This window comes from Cervus canadensis, chromosome 6 (assembly GCF_019320065.1).
Source record: "Cervus canadensis isolate Bull #8, Minnesota chromosome 6, ASM1932006v1, whole genome shotgun sequence".
Lineage (NCBI taxonomy): Eukaryota > Metazoa > Chordata > Mammalia > Artiodactyla > Cervidae > Cervus > Cervus canadensis.
In genome coordinates, this window is record NC_057391.1 from 44376304 (window position 1) to 44399871 (window position 23568).

A 23568-nucleotide genomic window follows, 5' to 3' on the forward strand; every position below is an offset into this window, starting at 1 on the left:
GAGGCTTTTGGAAGGTCATTTATTGCTTAAAGTTCCATGTAGTCAGGAGTTTTCTGGTGTTCTCAGGTTTTGGGCTTAAGTTTCCTGCCTCTGGATTTCAGTTTTATTCTTCCTGTAGTCTCAGGACTTCTCCAACTATACAGCACTGATAATAAAACTTCCAGGTTAATGGCGAAAAGATTCTCCCCTGTTAGGGACACCCAGAGAGGTTCACAGAATTACATGAACAGGAGAAAAGGGAGGAGGGAGATAGAGATGAGCAGGAGGAGAAAAAGGGGGACTCAAGAGGAGAGAGACAGATCTACGCAGCTGTCTGTTCCCAGAGTGTTCTCCGTATCTCAGACACCTACAAGGATTCACAGAATTGGATTGGGAAGAGAAGGGGAAAGGAGGAAATAGAGGTGTTCTGAGGTAGAAAACAGAGAGTCAAGATTGGGAGAGAATAATCTTCCGTTTAAAGATAGGGCTTCTCTTTTTTTTTGTAAGTTTATAGTGTAGTGAAAATGAAAATGAAGAGTAGTAGAGGAGTACTAGAGGACTTTAAAAGAAATAAGAGAAAAAGAAAAATAGAAAATAAAAGAGAAAACGGAAAGAAAAAAAAGAAGAAAAAAGAAAAAAAAGAAAAAGAAAAAAAAGAAAGAAAAAACAAAAAAAAAAAGAAAAAAAAAAATTTTTTTTTCCCCTAATTAAAAAAATCGTAAAAATCTATGTAAATGAAAGTTAAGGAGTAATGGGGGAGAATGGGGAATTTTAAAGGAAAATAAAAGAGAAAAAATAAAAAAGAAAAAATATAAAAAGAAAAAAAAAATTTTTTTTTTCCTTACTTAGAAAAAAAAAAGTAAAAATATATCTAGGAGTTTCTCTGGAGCTGCTGCGGTCAGTGTGGGTTCGGCTCAGTTTCAGATAGCTCCTCGTTCCAGCTTACACTTCTCGATATCTACAGGGCCCTTCCAGTGAAGTCGGTGTTTTCTAGAGGGATTTTAATCTGTTGCACCAGTCCCTTCTGAAGCGGTTCCCTTTGTTTATTTGGCTTCTGTTTGCCGGTCTCTTCAGACCCTCATTTCCGCCCTGACACAGGCGGGCGGAGGTGGACTCTTCTTCAGTCAGCTAGTTCCGTTGCGCTGCTGGGAGGGGCTGACGCTGCGGGGAGGGGCTGGCGCTGCGGGGCGGGGCTGACGCTGCGGGGAGGGGCTGGCCCTGCGGGGGCGGGCTGGCGCTGCGGGGAGGGGCTGACGCTGCTTTCTCCGTCTGCGCTGCTCAGGCTCCCGGCTGTTCTATATGGAGCGCGCCCCGCGCTGCGCTAGGTTCCAGCCCTCGGGTGTTACACAAAAGCGCGGAAGGAAAAGCTGCGCCTGCTCTCTGTGCCTTCCCCGTCAGAGCGGTCCAGGCAGCGAGGGGCTTGATGGGCGCACTATCCCCAGGTGTGGCGCACTCACTCCCTTCCGCGGACCCAGTCTCAGTTTCCGCTGACGCCAGTCGGGTGCGCGCGCCTTCCGCCCTCTGCGTCCCCAGCCCCAGTCCCCGCCCGCGCCGGTCAGGTGTCTGCGCCCTGTGTCTCGCCGCGACCTTCCCCTCCCCCCTGCCTCCTGCCTCCGGCGGGGCTGGGCGGGTCCGCAGCCTGCGACCTCTTCTTGGGACTTTCTCCGTCCCTTTGTTCTGCGAACGGCCGGCAGTGTGTTCCGGCCGGTCAACTCTCTCCCCCTTGGTCTCCCACAGTTCAAGTTGGCGCCTCACAGAAGCTCCCTCCGATTGTCCTCAGGGCACTCAGGCCCGGACCCTAGCCCAAGCAAGGCCGCCTAAGACTCCCTTCCCGGACGGGTCTCCGTCCTTAGCTCTTTTGTCTCACTTTTTATCCTTTATATTTTGTCCTACCTCCTTTCGAAGACAATGGTCTGCTTTTCTGGGCGCCTGATGACCTCAGCTAGCGATCAGAAGTTGTTTTGTGAGGTTTGCTCTGCATTCAGTTATTCTTTTGATGAATTTGTAGGAGAGAAAGTGGTCTCCCCGTCCTACTCCTCCGCCATCTTGGCTCCTCCCCCCGTAAATAGTATTGTTTTCTCAGTTGTTTGTTGCTGGTTTTGACAAATATAATTGATTTTTGCATATTGATCTTACATCTTACAAATTCACTAGGCAAACTTACTAGTTCTAGTAGGTTTTTTATTTTTAAGACTTCATCAGGTTTTCCTGTTATCTGTGAATAAAGACAGTTTTATTTCTTTTCCGTTCTGGGTGTCTTTCCTTTTATTGCCTTATTGTACTAGTTAGAAACTCCAGTGCTGAATAGAAATGGTGAGAGGGAACATGTTTTTCTTTTTCCTGAACTTAGGAGGAATGCATTCTATTTTATACCAACAAGGTATAGTCTTGTTAAAATTATGATGATAGCTGTAGATTTTCTTAGATGTCCTTTATAAGATTAAGGAAGTTCTCTTCCATTATTGATTCACTGAGAATTTTAAGTCAAGAATGGATGTTGGATTTTGTCAAACGGCAAATGGTTATCATCCTCTGAGATGATTATGTATTGTTGTGGTTATTTTGAAAAAATAAACTAGCTCTATTGACTAGAAAAATTTAGGAGCAAAAGGTTACTTTTTTAATAGTGATACCCTTATTTTATGATTTGCTAGCAATCAGCAAACTTTTTCTGTAGTTAATTTTTCAGATAATATTTTAGGCTTTGTAAGCTACATACAGTGTCACTTATTCTTTGTTTTTTTTTTTAAACTATTCTTAGCTTATATTCTAAAATTTTAGTCTGGCCACCTGAACTAAAAATAATTTTTACATTATTACAGAATTGGCTATATAGTTGTAAAAAAAAAAAAAAAAGCAACTTCAGTAGCAACAAAAATGTATATGATCACCAAACCAAAATTATCTACTGGCCCTTTGCCAAAAAAAAACCTTTGCAAATCTCCTATTCTAGAATATTGTTACAGAATACTTTTCAAGGATTATTACATTTTTACATATTGTATATGGCCTAGATTAAATTAAGCCAAGAGTGGCAGCTTCTCCTCATCTGTAATCCTAATTCTTAAACTGGGAATTTTTAAGTGTGATTATTAAATATGTGGCATGAAGAAGCAACTGATAAGGTCAATTTCATTGTTAGTCTGGAAATTAATTGATGGAAACTATGCTTGATGTCTCAGACATTGGAATACCTGGCTCCCAGGTTTAGAAACAGCACTGCCTGAGACTTGCTTCTTTGGAAACAAACCAGGTATAGTCTTGATCGGCTGGGTGTTAAATACTCACTTTAAGTGCATTTTAAACGGACACTTGCATAGCAGTAATTATAGTCCAGGTATTGTGTTATGGGTGTTGTTCTCTGAGCATGTCTCCTTGTCTACAAAATGGGGATGATAACGATGTTAATAACAGCTTCCTTGCAGAGTTGCTGAAGGGGTTGCTTGTGTTTAAGTGACTTAGCTAAGATGCTCATACAGGTGGAAACAGAATCTGGCTCTTAACTCTATATTGTGCTATTTCCCTAGTGCATCAAGTTCTCCTTTCTCTGCTTCCTCCCTTTGCCATTTGATCTTCCTCTCCAGGTCCTCTAGGTTGTCACAAAGACTGAAAAGTTCCATTGACACTAAATAAAGTGAACTATAAGATTTATGGTAGTTTTTAAGCAGCATTCAATTTTAATTTGCAGTACAAAACAATGTTTTATTAATCTTCATTTCAGTCTGGACTTAATATCTGTTCAAGAATTCAAAACCTTATGAGTGAGGAAGGTCAGAATATTTTAGAAAGGGAGAAAGAGAGAGATAAGAAGAATGAAATTAAAGAAACTACGAACTAGAAAAGCTTCCACCCTTTTCTTACCTGAAAATAGAATTGAAATTTGGAGGTAGTCAAAGTACTTTCTCCCTTATTTGGCTTCATTTGGATCAATTTAACCAGTTTGTGTGTTTTTAGGGGAACCTCTCTGGGGTAGCCATCGACTGCATGTTAATTATGACACTACTTTCAAAGGTCAACAAACAAAATAACCCAAATCAAAATGACATGTCATTCATTATAAACTACGTTGATTCATTCCTCATACCTTGTACATCCCCAGGGCTACTGGTTTTCTTCCTAGGGAATGGGCGAGGATGCACCTGTCTGATGGGGAGTTCCACACAGGTCCACACTACTGTTTCACTCTTGTGACTGGTTTCCACCCATTGCCCTGGGCCAGGCCTGATTCAGTTCTCCCACAGGCTCATGGTTCTTGGTTTTCCCCTTTCAGCCTAAGTGCATTGCTCTCTTACCAAGCCCCTAGTCGTATGGCTTCACATTTACAGCGGTTAAGCAGTATGGGTCTCTCTCTGCCTGGCAGGGGCCCAGCATTTGACCTATAAGGGAATCAGGGAAAGCTACATTATTTTCAAGCTTCAACATTTTCACTTTTTCTTGAGCTTTCAGTGAACTCATGTACTTTCCCATCTGTCTAAAGCCTTTTTATTTTACCCAGATCTGTCCTTTCCCAAGTTCCTGGGCTCTGAAGTGGCAACTGTTACACTGACTATATTTAAAACTCCACCTTAATATCATCAAATATTACTCACATTCATTGTCTAAAGTAGCTTCATGTTCATCTCCCAAGAGAAGTATCTAATTCTTAAGGGACAAGGGTTCTACTGTGGAACACCATCGTTTTGGTAAATCTAGAAAACACCGACAAGCAATGAGATAAAGATTGGAATTATCTGCAACCATCCAGAGTCAACTTGCTGGCAACATTTTAGTGGATATCCCCACAGTGTGTGCCTTATATACATTTTTTCTTTCAGAAGCGGGATCATTTAGTACAATTCTGTCTACCACACTGATTTTTTAATCTTTCATATAAGTGTGCTTTAATTTAATTAACAAATTAACAAATTTGTTAACAAATTAACAAAATTAACAAAATCTCCTGTGGTCCACAGGCCCCGTTCCAGGAGGATTTTCATGTGGAAGGTGAATGGACACCAACTAGAGACTAGAGACGCTGAGAACAAGGACCCCCTGTGTTGCTCTGTCTCCTGAGTGAGAGGGCAAGTGTGCTTTTAAGTGTGGGATATTTGAGTTCTTTTGTGTGAGGTTTCCTTGAAACTGTGCATTTCCACTCACGAAACAAACGGTGCCATAGAATGCCTGGCACTAAGGTATGTAAATGACTTATTGAAACCTTCCTGACATTTGTGCTATCTTACAACATATATACTTCAAGGTGATACTAGAGCATTGTGATAAAGTGGACTTTTGATGACATATGATCTGACAAAGCATTTATTTGTGTGAAATATCTTTCAAAGATGACACAAATTAAGTAATATTTAGTACTATCAGTTTTAGATAAGGATTTCTTCATACTACTTGTTACAAAAATGTCATATAACTTGAAGCCCTCACTTGCAAAGGGCAGCAGTAAGTGTTATGTATTAGCCATTGGAGGGCCCTTCACTATTGAGACTGTACCAAGGCCCAAAGTCTTAACTCAGAAAATATTCAAGGGAGTGTGGGGAGCTTTTGTTTTTTAGTCCATTAGTTCATCTTGAAGATGCCTGAACTCCACTGACCCTGGGCTGGGCTGGCTGCAGTGAACTTACCACTGCTACTCTCAAAAGCTATGTTCATGGTTTATAGCTTCCCGTGGGGCCATTATGTTTTCTCCTTTCCAATATGCCTCTGTCTCAGGGATGCTGAATGTGAGTAGAGTGATAATATTATTATATTAGCTACCATCCAAACTGGAAAGCCCAGCCACCTCAGCGGATCCAGAATCCGTCTTTTTTTCAAATTGGGCAGTTCGTCCTTAGAGCTTTGTTGGGTCTCTGTCATCTAGTCAAACAAAGTGGTGACAAAGGGGATTATTCAAGCTGGTTTGTCTGCAACTGGCTTGAAACATGAACACGGTATCATTCCAACTGTGAACCAGAAAATATGACTCAAGACAAATGTCAGACTGTACTTCTATATAGAGAGACTTTCAATTTTTACCAAGGCACTCCAGTCATCTCTCTTAAAAAAGACCCCCTTCACAGCACACAGAACTTTAAAAGTAGAAGGCAGAGGGACATGGCAGGTTATGCTAACAGTATTTGAATAAAATCTATTTAAGGGAAATGGTAATTGCAGAGAATGTCTGGCATTTTAAGAGAAAAAAATTGCTCTTAAGTTGAACCAAGTTTTATCCTTTGTAGTATGGAGAATGAAAAGTATTTTACAGCCCTTTAAATTTCCTTAAGCAGCAACTGTTCTTTAGCAAATCTGAGAAAGCTTCATGGACGAGGCAAGACCCTGCCAAATTGAGAAATTTCATGTTTCCCTTGGGAAACAAATAGATTTGAATAGTCTTGTTGAAAAGCAGAGGTGTAAAGGTGATCTCTCGTTGCTTATGCGGCGGACAGTTGATTTGGTTCCTACGATGATTCCTGTCTGTCCCAGCACTGAAGTTTTGTGCCATCTTCTCAATTGATGAGAATGGATACTGCTGACAGTAATCATAGCAACAGGAATAATGTCCCACTTTTGTTTGCCGTGTGGCTGAACCTGGCTAACATCATGAATCTCTGAAGTCCCAGGTCAAATACCACTATTTACTGTAATATTTTCTGTCTTCTCCGTACAAAATTGATCCTCTTTGGCTTTTCCAAAATGCTTGTTTTTGTGTGTGAGTGTGTGTTCCACTACATGTGAAAAGTTTTCTCATAAAACTTACAGAAAATGTACATAATTCCATAGCTCCAGAGGGAGTAGTTTGAGAAGCATGGTGCTAAATAATAACTGATTATAGCTCACTGAGTGCCTATCTAGTAAGGCATCAGATGGTGCTCTGCGAGGAGGAATTTCTGAAACCTGGAATAAAGGGAGATTTGGGGAGCACCACTCAGGCAGCAATCACCTTATTAGTTGTATCTTATTCTAACAAAAATTTGTTGGGGCTTCCCTGGAGGTTCAGTGATTAAGACTTCATGCTTCTGATGCACGGGGCACAGATTTGATCCCTTGTTGGGGAAACCTAAGACCTGGCATGTCACGTCACGAAAAGAAAAAAAAAAAAACATTTCTTTTTAAGTTGCTACTGACTGGGCCTTTGGAATTAGTTCCAAGCTCAAGTTATACTTTACACTCTTGTTTATTGCAGGTAGAAAAATACCTCCTAGATAGCTGAGAAGATGAAATGATAATTGAGATATATTTAGTGTTCTCTGAAATTTCTGTAAACGTTACCTAATATTCTAAAAGCATTTACCTAGGTTTGGATTGATCTGTATGACTTACAAACTAGCTTGAGCTTTTCCATGCTAACACAGAGTAACCACTGACTGCATCTTAATTTTGGACACTGATCATTAAAAACCAAGAATAAATTAATCAAAGACAAAACTGCACATGTCGTTAAGAGTAAACCATTCTTCCTTAAAGGCACTTTTCTCAAGTTACTAATCTTCTTCCTTGGGAATAGGTCAGAATCCTTCCATCACATGCTCAGTTCAACTCAAGTCAACGTCTGGCATGTAGGTGCAATGGGCAGTTCCTGTGCAGCGTCCCATGACAGGCGTGAGGGCTTTTCCCACGGGAAGATGTTAATGTCTGTCTGCAACAGCATGTTGTTTCCTTAACTTTCTCTGAGCTGATAGACTTCAGTGACATAGACTGACATACACATAGTTAAGTGGTTGGATTCAATGGCCTTGCAGCTCACAAAGCTCATTTAATGTGCTCTTTTGTCAGCCCAAATGAGCCACCCCTTCTGCCCCCAATTTTTGGTGGTGGTCCTAGGAAAGCCCCAGGTAAAACTGTAATGTTAGTGGGTGTCCTGTGAGACAATTACTTTTTCAAATTGTTTATACTTTGGGGAAAGTATTTCAGAGAACTCATGCTTCCTGACAAATGTCTAGACTAGAAAGAAACAGGAGAAATTATTTTTAATATTGTATATTGTTTAACCCAATATATCCAAAATATTATCATCTCAAGATGTAGTATTAAAATTATTAATGGTATATTTTACATTTTTAATACTAAATCTTTGAAATCTTGTACTTTACAGTTAAAGCACACTGCAGTTTGAACCAGCCACATTTTAAGTGCCCAAAAGTCACATGTGGCTGATGGTCAGTGTTTTGAACAGCACAGGTCTAAACCTTCTTTTACTCAGACTTGTCCTTCCCTAAATTTCCTGGGATCTGAAGTGGCCAGTATAATATACAGATTCCATTTAAAGTCCTGTTCCTAATTTCTTCCCCTGGTGATTAAACAAATCACTACTTGATTAACATAGTCATAAGGCCTGCTCTTCCCAAACTGTATCTACCCTTCAGAGGAGAAACAGTTGTTTTGTCCTATTACAGAAGTAACATGCTTATTGGGTTGATCAGAAAATACATTTAAGCAAGAGGGGAAAAATTTGAATACTCCATAATCCCATCACTGTCCAGAGATAACTACACACCCTGTTTTAGTGGCCATTCTGAAAGGCTTCATATGTATACCTTTCCCCAGAAATGAGATCATATGGTGCACATTGTTTTCTTATATTGTCAGCCATAACTTTAGTTTAAGTGATCTCTAACGTAACGGATATTATTGTGTTGTTCAGTTGCTAAGTTGTGTCTGACTTTTTTGTGACCCCATGGACAGTGGCCACCGCTGTGTTCCTCTGTCCATGGGATTTCCCAGGTAAGAATACTGGAGTGCATTGCTATTTTTTTCTTCAGGGAATCTTCTCAACCTGGAGATCGAACCCATTTCTCTTTCTCGGCAGGCAGATTCCTCACTACTGAAGCCATGGATGTTATACCTCAGTTTATTTAACCAGTCTGCCCAGAGGTTATCAGAAATGAGAACTTGCTATTGACAAGAAATGAATATTATCTGGATACACCTTAAAAGTGGTCCTACCACTCAGGAAGGACATGAGTGCATTTGTGATTAAATGAGGGATGGGTGAATTGTGTTAAGTGGAGGAATCTTTAGGATTAGATATTTCTACCAACGGAGTGAAGGACATCAGCATGTGCAGAGTGGCCATGGTGTGTGTGTTCTGAATGTGTCACCTCTCCGGTAGTCACTCCAGAGTGAGAACAATTGAACATAAGAACAATCACTTATGAGGCTGTGGTGTGTTGCCCAGACTACCACCCCCACTTCAGTTTCTAGACACTCATTCTAGCTGCCAACAAAACACAGATAAATTATTCTCCAGGAAGGAACTGCCTTAGTTGAGGGACTCAACCATGATGAAGGTCATGCCCACTTCCCTGGGAGACCTCTTGGCCAATGATTGATCGATGAGGGCAAGAGGGATAATAATTGCCTGCCTCCTTACCTCACACTGAGATAACTCCTCAGGCCTCTCCCAGTTCCAGAGCTCTTTGTGGAATCTGCGGAGGCCTGTGTGGGGACTGCATTGCCACTTTCACCCCTTGGCCCAATCCTGCTCTCTTCACTCCCCACAGGTGTATCAAGAGCATCTTCCAATAATGTAGTTAACGTGCACATCTCTAGTTTACTCTGTTTCTCAGGGAACCCGGTCTGTGACAGACACTTAAAATTTTATTGATCTGACAAAGAGTTTACGTGTATATTTTACAGAAACAACTATTTAGTTCTAATAGTAATAGTTACAGATTTCTCCACAATACTGTTGTTACTGGAAATGTCATATTTCCCTTCTAAGTGAGATCTGGCTTGAATTTCTTCTTTCTTGAGAAGACAACTGAAAGTGTTCTCTATCCCTCGTTCTGTATGGCTCTTTCCAGGCTTCCCTGGTGGCTCAGATGGTAAAGAATCCACCCTGCAATGTGGGAGACCTAGGTTCAATCCCTGGGTTGGGAAGATCCCCTGGAGGAGGGCATGGCAGCGCACTCCAGTATTCTTGCCCGGAGAACCCCATGGATAGAGGAGCCTGGCGGCTACAGTCCATGGGGTCACAAAGATTCAGACCCTACTGAAGCTACTTAGCATGCATGGCTCTTTCCTTACCATTTGGACTGTACCAAGATCCCAGGTCTCTGGTCTGACAAAAAGTTGACAGGGAGGTGGGGAGGCCCTGCCCCGGCCTTAGCAGTCTTCTCCCTGGAGGCAGGCCGGTCCCCTCGTGGCACCCCTTGCCCTGAGCTGGCCTGGGCGCTTCCTTGCTCTACTCTGTACCCGTGTGGCTCCACAGCTCCCCACGTGGGGGAAAAATGCTCTATAACCTATTTCCTTCCTAGAAATTCCAGGCTTTATTCAGTCATTTCCTTATTCACGATGAGCGGATTTTATTCTTTAAACAGCAACAGTTGGTTGTGAGCCAGTTGGAAGCAGCCTCAGGAAAGAGGCAGAGCCTTAAGTGAATTGGCTAACTTTCACGTTTCCCCTGAAGAGGCAACAATTATAAATAGCTCTACCCAAGAAGCAGAGGTGTGGAAGTGACCTCTGGTTTCTGTGCTGGGAATAACGGGTGGTTCAATTTTTATGGGGATTCCTACATTTTTTCCTGTTCTAGAATCTGAAATTCCCCAGAAGTCATTGATGACAGATGGATCAGACATGGTATGATTCATTCATTGTTATGGGTTGAATTGTTTCTCCCCAAAGTATTTGTGGAAGATCTAACTCCAGGACCTCAGAATGTGGCCAAATTTAGAAAAATAGCATCTTTACAGATGTAATTGGTTAAGATGAAGTCATATGGGAGTAGGGTAGATCCTTAATCCAATAAGACTTGTGTCTTTTTGAGAAGAGGTGAAACGCAGAGGCACAGACTCAGGGGAGAACGCCACGCACAGAGGCAGGCAGAGACGAAAGCGTTGCCACTGTAAAGCCAAGGAGCTCCCAGAGTTTCCGGCGAGTAACCAGGAGCCGGGAAGAGGCAAGGAAGGAGACTTCCTACAGGTTTCAGAGGAAGCACGGCTCTGCTGACACCTTCATTTTAGACTTCTAGCCTCCAGAATTAGGAGACAATTTCTGTTTTCTATTTCTCAAAAGACATCATAAAAATATGAAAAGCAAGTCACAGGGGAGATAGGTGCAGTACTTAGAAGTGATCAGGAAGTAGTGTTCAATGTGTGTATATATGTATAAGAGAAGGAAATGACACAATGATATATATATATTTTTTTAATTTAAAACAATTTTATAGAAGAAAGCTGCATGATTAATTACACGCAAAATTGCTAAACCTCAATTATCAATGACAGAAATGCAAATTAGCATGATAATTTATTATTTTAAAATCACTGTATTAGAGTGAAGTAAGCCAGAAAGATAAACACCAATACAGTATACTAATGCATATATATGGAATTTAGAAAGATGGTAACGATAACCCTATATGCAAGACAGAAAAAGAGACACAGATGTATAGAACAGACTTTTGGACTGTATGGGAGAAGGCGAGGGTGGGATGATCTGAGAGAATGGCATCTAAACATGTATGTTATCAAGTGTGAAACAGATCACCAGCCCAGGTTGGATGCATGAGACAAGTGCTCGGGGCTGGTGCACTGGGATGACCCAGAGGGATGGGGTGGGGAGGGAGGTGGGAGGGGGGTTCAGGATGGAGAACACATGTAAACCCATGGCTGATTCATGTCAATGTATGGCAAAAACCACTACAATACTGTAAAGTAATTAGCTTCCAACTAATTAAAATAATTGGGAAAAAAAAAGCAGAGACATTACTTTGCCAACAGAAAAAAATAAAAATAAAATCACTGTATTAGTATAGGGCTGCCATAACAAGGAACTACAGACCACAGGGCTTAAATAATGGAAATTTATTTCTGCACAGATCTGGAGCTGGGAGTCCAAATCCAGATGTTCTGTTGACTTCTAAGGGACTGTCTCCTTGGCTTGCAAGTGACAATCTTCTTCATATTGTCTTCCCTCTGTGCATGTCTGTTCTAATCTCTTCTTATAAGGATACCAGCCACATCAGATTATGGCCCCCTCTAATGACCTCATTTAACCTCAAATACCTTTTTATTTTATTTTATTTTTTGCTGGTGAAGACTCTTGAGAGTCCCTTTATTTTTTTCCATTTGTTTTTATTAGTTGGAGGCTAATTACTTTACAATATTGTAGTGGCTCTTGCCATACATTTTTAAACCAGCAATCTTGAATGGTAAAGAAGGCTAAGTGCCAAAGAATTGATGCTTTCAAATTGTGGTGTAGGAGACGACTCTTGAGAGTCCCTTGGACAACAAGGAGATCAAACCAATCAATCTTAAAGGAAATCAACCCTGACTATTCATTGGAAGGACTGTTGCTGAAGTTGAACCTGCAGTCCTTTGGCCACCTGAGCCAACTCATTGGAAAAGACCCTGATGCTGGGCAAGGTTGAAGGCAAAAGGAGAAGAGGGCAGAAGAGGATGAGATGGTTAGACAGCATCACCAACTGAACGCACGTGAATTTGAGCGAATCCAGGAGATAGTGAAGGACAGGGGAGCCTGGCGTGCTGCAGTCCATGGGTTTGCAAAGAGTCAGACATGACTGAGACACCAAACAACAACAACAACAACAACCTCTTTAAAAGATCTTGTCCCTGAATATAGTCACATTCTGAGCACTACAGGTTAGGATGTCACATGTGAATTTTGGGAGGGCACAATTCAGCCCACAACACTCACCATATTAGCAATATTTTTAAATCTGGGGTGTCCCAGGTGGCTCAGTGGTAAACAACCCAGTTGTCAGTGGAGGGACGCAGGTTCAGTCCCATATATTGAGGATCCCGTATGCCGAGGAGCAACTAAGCCCCTACGCAGCAACTATCAAGCCTGTGCTCTAGGTCGTAGGAACCACCACTACTGCTGAAGCGAGAGTGCCCTAGAGCCCGTGATCCACAACAAAAGAAGCCACTGCAGTGAGAAGCCTGGGCACCATAACTAGAGAGTAGCCCCTGCTCACCGCAACTAGAGAAAAGCCCACACAGCAACAAGAAGACCCAGCACAGCCAAAAATAAAATTATTTTTAAAAAATCTGATCATACTACATGTAGTTGAGGATGGGAGCAATAGAAAATCTTATATACTGCTGTGAGGAAAGTGATTTTGCATTAAAACTGAAGGTGCAAATACATTAGAGATATACTCTAGAAAATCTTTGCACAGGTGACTGAGAAGACCTGAGCTCATCCCAGCTGTGGAAAAACTGGAAACAATCCGAGCAGTCATCAGCAAGAGAATGAAGCACGTTTACACAATGGAATGCTGCACATCAGTAAGAATGAATGAATTAGAGCTCCACATGTGCTCATACATGAATCTTACAATGTAGAGTGAAAAAAAGCAAACTGTGAAAGAATGTCTAGAATTATAATTTTTATGAAAATAAAAAATGGAAAAAATAACTTTTTAGGGAGAAATATGTATATATGTTGTTATTATTTAGTCTTTAAGTCTTCTGACTCTTTTTGACTCTATGGTCTGCAGTGCATCAGGCTCTTCTGTCCATGGGATTCTCCAGACAAGAATACTGGAGCGGGTTGCCATTTCCTTCTCCAGGGGATCTTCCAAACCCAGAGACTGAACTCAGGTCTCCTGCATTCGTAGGCAGACTCTTTACCACTGAGCTACCAGGGAAGCCCACATGTGTATAGGCAAATAAAACTTAATATTTAAAGAGGAGGGGAGGGACTTTCGTGGCAGCCCAGTCGCTAAGATGTCTCGCTCAATGCAGGGGGCCCAGGTTTGATTCCTGGTTGGGGAACTAGATCTCACATCCTGCAATGCAGATCAAAGATATTCCTGCATGCCTGCAACTAACACCTGGCACAGTCAAATAAATAAACAAAGGGGTGGGGGAGACAGAGGCAGAGAAATGAGAGTACAATAGCCCCAAATTCAATATAGTACTTAAATCTGGGGAAGAGACAAGAATGTGGTTAAAAAGTGTTGCCTAGGGAGCTTTAACTGTTTTGAAAATAGTTTTTTTTTTTAAGCTGGTTGGTGGGTAAACAGGTTCACTATATTATGCTTTGGTCTTTACATACATGAAATGCATTTTTTCCTAAAACCTAGAAAAGAAAAATTGAAGAAAATGTGAATGGAATCTAGATACCATGGACAAAGAACAAAAATAATTCTTCAACAGGAATGTTACTTCTGGTCAGCATTAAAGCAGTGATAGGAAAGAGAATGGAATACTTAAAAATTTGGTTGCTGTTTACAGAGAAAAGACAGATAAATCAGTGACTACCTAGGATCAAGCATTTGACCAGCGATCAAGACTAGAAGAGTTTATTTTCTAGACAGCCCATAAGGAAGTATAAGCCGCTATGCATTAATTACTGTGTTCACCAGTTTTAATAAGTCATATCAAGTACTTGATTTAATATGAAGATATCATAATCACTATCATAATGTAAATGTAATACATGGTTAAGATTTTAAAAGACTATTTGACTTACAGAGATTGAAATAACATTTATGACACTGTACATAACTTGAATTAAGCAATAACTAAAACAAGCACCACCGGAAAAAACACACAGCTACCACAGGAAAGAATATACTAACTTAGGGTGGAAATGAACAGTTAATACTACAATGAGGATCCATTATATAGCACAGGGAACTATATTCAATATCTTGAAATAACCGTTAATGGAAAATAATTGAAAAAGAATATATATATATATATATATATATATGTATATATATCTGATCACTTTTCTGTATACCTGAAACTAACACAACATTATAAAACAACTATACTTCGATTGAGAAAAAATAAAGTTACCCCCAGCTCCCCATGGGAGCTTCTTTAATTGTTCACACCTTGTTCTTCCCATTTTGGGGTCATAGGTAGTGTCAATTGGTGACTTCACTCAGGGTTCTTAGCTAATTGCATGTCTTTTCCGTTTTCACCATGTCAGGCTTTAGCTGACAATTCTCTGGGTCTTTACTATGAGGATCACCGCAAATCCTATTCTGGAACCAAGGTATGGTATAAATACAGAGCATCAGTACACTCTCTGAGAAAACAAGGATTCTGTCTACAAGTGGTATAGCTAGTGATTTCCTGCTTAGGACAGTTGCATGCTTTAATCTTTTAGGTGCTGGTATCATCAATAATGTGTGTAGTTTCAATGCAAGGCCTTGGGACAAGGCTTTCTTTTCCTTTTGTCTAACTACCTAGAGAGGAGATGGGTTCAGGAAAAGCAGCTTTGAGGGTGGCACTATAGTGAAGTGGTTAAAACACACAGGGAATGAGCCGAATTGATCTGAATCTGAGTCCCAGTGCCACTCTTACTGGATGGGAGATTTTGGACAATTGTTTACCTCTCTACAAGCTGCAGTTTTTAAATCCCTACCTTCTTTAGATGGTTGTTTAGGGGTTAAATAAGACCCCAGTACGTAGTGAATATTCGGTAAACATTAATATCATTAATGGTATAGTTTCTTTAACAATTTCAGAGCCTGAATAAAAGATGATGGTGAACCTTTTGTATTTATTTGTTGGTGTTGTTCAGTCACTCAGTTGTGTCCGACTTTTTGCGACCCCAAGGACTGCAACACACCAGGTTTCCCTGTCTTTCACCATTTCCTAGAGCTTGCTCGAATTCATATCCGTTGAGTCGGTGATGCCATCCAACCATCTCATCCTCTGTCGTCCCTTTCTCCTGCCTTCAATCGTTGCAGCATCAGAGCCTTTTCTAATGAGTCAGTTCTTCGCATCAGGTGGCTAAAGTATTGGGGCTTCAGCATCAGTCCTTCCAATGAATATTCAGGATTGATTTCCTTTAGGATTGACTGGTTGGATCTCCTTGCAGTCCAAGGGACTTTCAAGAATCTTCTCCAACACCACAGTTCAAAGGCATCAATTCTTTGGTGCTCATTCCTTTTTTTTGGTCCAGCTCTCACATCCATACATGACTACTGGAAAAATGATAACTTTGACTATACGGACCTCTGAAGGCAAAGTAATGTCTCTTCTTTTACTATACTGTCTAGGTTGGTCATAGTTTTTCTTCCGAGGAGTAAGCGCCTTTTAATTTCATGGCTGCAGTCACCATCTGCAGTGATTTTGGAGCCCAAGAAAATAAAGTTTGTCACTGTTTCCATTGTTTCCCCATCTATTTGCCATGAAGCGTTGGGACTGGATGCCGTGATCTTTGCATTCTGAATGTTTAGTTTTAAGTCAGCTTTTTCACTCTCCTCTTTCACCTTCATCAGTAAGGTCTTTAATTCCTCTTTGCTTTCTGCCATAAGTCACAAAATAATGAAATAATGGGTGTGATCAGAGTTTCCACTGGGGAGGGGGTTTTCACTTTCTACTATTGTGACTTAAGAATCAGGAAGGATACCAGGCCTCTAATTCTGGACTCAGCCTGTAGCTATTGGTTTAGATGAATGAATGACTGAAGTGTATCCCAGTGTAAGTAATTTAATTGTCCTGTATTTTAGGTCTCTTCTGTAGAATACTGATCTATGGAAAACTAATTATTTTATAAAACCCTCTATATAGAGATTGTGTTTATAGATGTGCTTATGTTTTTCCATGAACATGGCTGTATTGGTAGCATAATTTCTCAAATCTCATGTCCTGCTTTTAGTGGATTTACTCACTGACAGAAGTTCTGTGTGTTCATGTCACAAAGACCTTCAGGAGAGGGAAAGCCATTTTCACTGAGGTCTCATTGGAAGTGAGCTGGCTCCAGGGCAGGATATCATGCAAGTGTGCTATGCTTACAGAAGGCCATTCACCCAAGAATTTGCAGACTGGCCTGAAGAATCAAAGGAAAGATCCAGTCGGAGACCTCTGGGAATTCTGCTTGCAAGTTTGACTTCAGCAGGTATGGTTACTACTCCGTGGCTGCATATTGATTCATGCTTGCCCTTTCAAAAAACAGAACAACAGTGATCACTTTTATTTTATTTTATTTTTTTTTCAGTGATCACTTTTAAAAGAAAGTATTAACTATTCATTTATGGAAAACATTCACTTTCCTTACCTTTAAAAATTTGGAAATAATGGTACTTAATCCAAAGCAAAGATAATGGAAACTACTTAGGAGACTGAGTTGCTTTAAGAATGAAAATTCTGGATGTCAAGTGCAATACAACACATGCACCCAATCTCTGACACATAGTGAACTCAGTGAATGAAACTGAGCTGAGTGGATGAATGGAAGGAGAAAGGAAAGAGAAGGAGGAAATTAGCAAAACGCTAGGATTTACAATACATGGGCTGCGATTCATAATTTGACTGATGAGCCTCAGTTTCTTATATCATAAACAGAAGCAATGTCCACCGCACTGGTTTGTTGTGAGAAAGAAATTGAACAAAGCAGAGAGAGATGTGGTTAAAAGCACATGACAGTCATAAGACCAGATCAAGCTAAATACAACACAATATAATTTATCAAATATTTACTGAGCACTTATTATTTGCCCGGCACTGTATGTCCAGGCACTGAAAGTGGAGGAGATGAATAAGACAGCTAGGCTTGTCCCTTAGAGAGGTCTGCTTTGGGATGGAGGCAGACACAGGTTCCAGACAGTAGCCCTTCTCTTTATTTTACATATACTGATAGTAGGTCCCACAGACTCCTCTCTGGTTGTCTTACCACGGTCCTTGCCCTCAAGAAACTCCCTAGTTTAGTAGAGAAGGCAAACCTGTCAACCAAAAATTCCACAGCAGGCTGCTGAATGCAGCAGTGGTGGTACATTGAATGCCCATGAAGGGAATAAGGAGACATGGAGAACTGTAGTGAAGGAGTCAAGCAGAGGATTCTGAACAGGTTGATGTCTGGCTAAAGTAAAACAAAAGGAGTTCTTTATAGAGGAAAAAAAAAAAAAAGCAGGGAAGGGCATCTCAGATAACAGGAAGTATCACGTGCAAAAGCAAACCGACAGGAAATTGCTGGTTCCAGCTTCTGCCATTAATTAGTTCTGTGGAACCCTTTACAGGATTTCATCAAGTCCCACTGGACTTCCAGTTTTCTCATCTTAGAAAATGAAGGTTGGGAATGAGGTAGAGGTAGAGGCAACATGGATTTTTTGTAAGATGCTTTCTAACTGGATACCTTCATGATGGAGCAGAGAGAAAAGGGCAGCTTTGAAATATCGTGTCATGTTTAGGGCCTGAGCCAAAAACCCATCATTTGTGACAATCGAGATGATAGGCAGGGACTTCCCTAGTGATCCAGTGGCTAAGATTGCATTCCCAGCGCTTGGGACCTGGGGTTCCAACCCTGATCAGGGGACTAGATCCCACATGCCGAAACCAAGACAAACAAACAAACAAATAAATATTTAAGTTGACAGGCAGAGCTGGTAGTCATTCAGAGATTTTTGCATACTTTAATTCACCCACTCCACCAACATATATGGCATTGGCTGAGGCAGTCAATGATACTCTTTAAGAAGGCCAAGGTCTAGCAGAGGGAGACAGAAGCATAAATAAGTACATGAGTACCATGGGAACTATACTGGTCTACAGACTGCAGGTTCATGGGGGCAGTAAAACAGAAGCCCCTAGTGCGTGTAGTTCACACGCCGGGTTGGGGGTGGGATTTAGCTCCCAGCTAAAAAGAACTTGCTTCCTTATCCTTCACCTTTTCCGAGAAGCCGCCAACATTTTCAGCTGCCAATTCTTCCTGGCAGCCGACCCGGGCGTCCTCCCTCCACCGGCCTTTCGCAGGCCGGTGCGAGAGGTTCCCTGTACGCAGAGCGGATGCAGGCCCTAGGGCTGAGCAGAAGGGGGCTGGCTCTCGCCACGGCTTCGCTCCCACGCGAACCCCAGCGGCTCTGGCGAGAAGGGGCCGCCGGAAGGGCGAGCCGGCCGGCGCCTCCAGGGGTTGGACTCCTGACCAGCTGGGCGGGACTCAGGCTGCAATATAAGGGGGAGCGCCCCTGTCCCGGCTACAGTGCTGAAGCTGGAGCGTCAGCAGGCACCAGAAGGCAACTTGAAACTCACGAACCAGAGGAACTGAAAAAGACGCAGCAGGTCTGATCTCTCCTCCTTTGTTTAATTAGTACCAATGAATGGAAGGCGGGTGGTTTTGTGGGCGCGCGCGAGCTCGCCGGGACTGGCAGGGGATTGTTGGAGCGTTGGTACCCTCGAGGACTCTGGATAGGTGTCCAGCCACTCTCGAGAGGCCCCCAAACTCATTCGCTTCTCTCCCTCGCAGGAGCGCTTCTTCCCGCCACTCCCAGCCCCAGCCTCGGAGGATGGGGCTCCTCGGGAAACTCCGCGCCTCGGCGGCGGGCAGCGCGCCTCTGGAGCCTGCCTTCTCCAATGTGCTCACCCCGAACCGCATCCCCGAGTTTTTCATCCCGCCGCGGCTGCCCACCCCCTATGCTCCCGAGTCCTCGCCCTCGGCCGCCGCGCTGCCCCGGAGGTGCGCTGCTGAGCCGGACCTTTGGCTTCGAGGAGCCGACGACGGCGCGGGCCGCACGGACTGGGACCCGCGCTCGCAGGCCGCACTCTCACTGCCGCACCTGCCCCGGGCGCGCACCGCCTACGGCTTCTGCGCGCTGCTCGAGAGCCCGCACACCCGCCGCAAGGAGTCGCTCTTCCTCGGGGGCCCGGGCGCCGCCGCGCTCCCGCCCGCGCCCCGTCCCCGGGCCCACACCTACGTGGGCGGCGGCGGAGACGCTCCCATGGCGCCCGGGGCGAGAGCGCCCATTGCGACCCCCAAAGCCCACGGTGGCCCCAGCCCATCCCTGGACACGCTCGCCCCGCCGCCCCGCTGCCGCCGTCTCCTACGCGCCCCGGAGGGGCTGCTGCGCCGAGCATTGCGGGCCGGGAGGAGCCGAGGCCTGACCCGCGCCCTCTCCGTCTCCAGCGGGGACGGGGAAGATGATGACGAGGACGAACGCCGCGCCAGCTCCGAGTCCCCGACGCGGGCCCCCGTCACATCCCTTTCGCCGCATCGCGACCCGCGTCCCGAGCGCCTGGAGGCCGAGGGCACCGTAACTCTGGGCCGCGCCGGGGGCGCCCTGCGTCTGGCCGCCGAATACAATCGGGCCAGCGGGCGCCTCCGCGTCCGGTTGCTCCGTGCTGAGGGCCCGGCCGGAGGGGCCGCCGAGCCCCGCGCCCCGGTCGGCTGCCGGATCAGCTTCGTCCTGAAGCCGCGGGGCGCCGTGGTCCGGCGGAGTCGCAGGGCCGTCTTGGAGCAGGACTTGTGCTTGGACGGGCTCTCGGAGGACGAGGTGCGCCGCCTGGCCGTGCGCGTCAAGGCCGAGAACCGGGGCCGCGGGCTGGAGCGGGGCCGCCTGCTGGGCCAGGGCGAACTGCTGCTGGGCCCCCTCCTGCTCCTCTGAGGGCGCGCTCTGCCGCGGGGCCTCTCGGACACTGATAGCCGCTTTGTACAAAATAAATGTTATTTATTTATTTTTCTAATCATGTTCTTTGTTGCCGTTTTAATTCTTAGATGTCTGGATTTGTCATCGTTTATTGGTAGGGAAGGATAAAATTATGACTCCCTCTTCTAGTCAAAACACTCAATCCTTTTTTCCAGGCTTTTTTTTTTTTTCCCCCATAAAAGATTGGCTTGTGGCTGGACGAAAGGAAAAAGAACCACACTCTATCTGCGTTGTTTTGTCATTCCTAATTTATTAATATAGCAGTACCAAACGACTTACGGGTTTTTAAAAAAACGTGATTCCTTCAGAATCATGCCCAATGCCAAGATGCACGTAGACAGTTCTCAATGTTTGGTGTGGTGTGGGTTCACGTTCTCATTCGTGCACACACACCTCAGGGTGGGAACCTTCTGTCACACGGATACCTTGGTGAGAAAAGAATTCCTTTCCCATGAAGAAAGAACAGGATCTTTTTGAAAGTGGAGTCTTCAATAATGGGTGAGGAAGAAGAAAAGAGAGGAAGCAAAGGAGCTTCCAGTGGGTGGTATGTGGGCAGTAGAAACTCCTGGCCTCCCCTTCTGCCTTCTCCAGAAGGAGCCCTGGGAAATCGGGCTATTTCAGAAGGGAAGTCATTCCTATCTCTGTAAACAAGGTGATATTTGTGACTTTATTTCTACCTAGCTATATGTATGGTGCTCTGTCATTTCAGTCCTGTCTGACTCTCTGAGACCCCATGGACTGTAGCCCACCAGGTTCCTCTGTCCATGGAATTTTCCAGGAAAGAATACTGGAGTGGGTTGCCATTTCCTACTCCAGGGGATCTTGCCAGCCCAGGGATCAAGTGTGTCTTGCAGGCAGAGTCTTTACTGTTGAGCCACTGGGAAAGCCCTGTATATAGTAATTAATCCTATTGGATTTCCCAGATGAGTTGAAATGTAAACTGCCAGGTTTTTGAAAACAGGGTTCTAAGAGGGGGTTTCTTAATCCAACTTATTTTCATTTGTTGATTCAACAAATGGACCTGAGTCCACTGAAAACTGATTATACCCAAAAGGGTATGCCCTTGACTACAGGCATCTGTGGTATGATGGAGAGCAAGAGGAAGTTGGGGGTGATGTAGATTCCAATCTTTTATCTGCTGCTTGTCACTTGTCTGTACTATGGCAAATCAGTTCATCTCCTGGAAATCAGTGAAAGGGGGAGTTAATACCTACCTCACCGGGTTTTGTGGCGATATGCCTTAACATCCAAATAACCCTTAAATACATTTGAAATGTGCTAGCATCCCTGAAAAGAGTTGAACTGTACTAGTGAACAGGTGCTCAATGATGTTCCATAAAATGAACTCCTTCATTTACTCTCCTTTCTTTCTAATTGTTTCTCCCTGATCCTGGAGTGGAAGCTAGCAGAATGAATAGCCTCCTGAGACTGAGGATTTAGGGCAGCCCAGGTGGGGTTATAGAACTGTTCAGCATCCCCATGGTGAATTTCCCCAGAAGCAGTAGTTTGCACTCACGCTTCATCAAAACACACTTCAACATTGTTATTACCAAAATGAAGTTCTGGGTACCGATTTGCTTAGAATAAATAGATAAAAATCCTGGATTTTAAGCATAATTTCAAAGTTGACAAATCAGCCCTTAGAAGTCAGCTAATCAAATGACTTCTGAAACTGATAATATACCACAGAAGTGACAAAGCCAGAAGGTCCAAAGCCAGTGACTAGCTGGGCTCAGACAAGGGCCAAGATGTCCTCCTGACTTCTGTAGAGGACTGACCTACCCTTTCTTTTTTTCCTTCAGCAATTAGATGTTGAGTTCTTACTCTGAGTTAGAATGGTACCAAGTTCAGGGGACAAAGCTATAAACAAGACAAAGTTCCTGTTCTCCCAGGAGTTAATTTTTATGAGGGTACCAAACCAAAGCCAAATTTTGTTATTATAGTTTGAGGTGACTATCACGAAGACAGTAAATTATGGAGGATGATAGAGATCCTGTGGGCTGGGGAGGTGGCAAGTGGGACGTTCTCAGAGACAGAGTGGTCAGAAAAGTCTTAAGACCTGAGGAAGGAATCATCTACAAGAGAAATCTGACCTATCCAAATAACTTCTTAATATGGACATGTGACTCATCAACACCTCCAAACCAGAATTCTTGATTTTCTCCTCCCAAATCTCTTCCTCCCCCGATTTTTCTTATCTCACTAAATGGCACCATCCTTCTTTCTTTCACTCAGACTAGAAACCTGGAATCAGCTTTAACTTCTCTCTCACACACACTCCACTTTTCTCAGATATAAATGTCACCTCCTTAGAGCATCCTCCACTGGCCTTCATATTTTTAAAAAGCATCATTGTCGCTGGCACTGCTTTATTCTTCTCCATAGCACTTATCACTACTTACATTATATTATAGACTTATTAGTTTTTGTTTATTTTTTTTCCACTAGAATGTATGCTTTATAAAGACAGATTTGTTTATTTATTCAGTGCTCTATTTCCAGTGCCTAGAAAAGAGTCTGACATACAGTAGATACTCAACAAGTATTGATTGAGTGTTGAATGAATAGAGGAAGAGATGGAATAAATAGAGGAGAGTAGAGGACCTAGGACCAAGTATTGAGACAGTCCAACATTTGGAAATATAGAGGAGGAAATATCAGTGTAGGGGATAGAGAAGCAGCAGCCAGTGAGGTAGGGGAGAGGCCAGGGTAGCATGGAGTCCTGGAAGGCAAGACAGGAATGTATTCCAAGAAGAAGAGGGTATTCAGCTCATTTACATCCTGCTGGAAAGTCTAGAGAAATGAAAACAGAGAAATGCCTATTGACACTGGGAAGGTGAAGGTCAGTGGTGAACTTGACAGGGGAAAGTCCAAGAGAATAGTGACGTTAGGAATCAAACTAGAATGGATTAAAACATAAGCGGAAGGAGAGAGTGTACAGACAAAGTTTTGTACGAGGAAAGGAGAGAAAAAGAGTTGTAACAGGAAGAGAATACAGAGTCAAAGGATAATAATTGCTTTAAAAAATTTTTTAAAGATTTTTTTCATGTGGACCATTTTTAAAGTCTTTATTGAATTTGTTACAATATTGCTTCTGTCTTATATGTTTTGGTTTTTTTGGCCTGAAGGCATGTGGGATCTTAGCTCCCTGACCAGGAATTGAACCTGCATCCCCTGCATTGGAAGATGAACTGTTAACCACTGGACCACCAGGGAAGTCCCACATTTTGTTTTAATCTGAAATAATCCAACACATGTTTGCAATTTCCGGGATG

The 23568-nt window shown here is 43.2% G+C and overlaps 1 protein-coding gene across 1 annotated transcript; it reads left to right on the forward strand.

Annotated features, from left to right (window-relative positions):
- The first annotated feature begins 18626 nt into the window (after positions 1-18626).
- On the forward strand, positions 18627-20330 carry LOC122444124 (C2 calcium-dependent domain-containing protein 4A). The gene is made up of 2 exons (XM_043472927.1): positions 18627-18932; positions 19117-20330. Exon 2 carries the CDS (start codon positions 19157-19159, stop codon positions 20249-20251), a length of 1095 nt encoding a protein of 364 aa, XP_043328862.1. The 5' UTR covers positions 18627-18932; positions 19117-19156; the 3' UTR covers positions 20252-20330.
- Positions 20331-23568: the final 3238 nt, after the last annotated feature.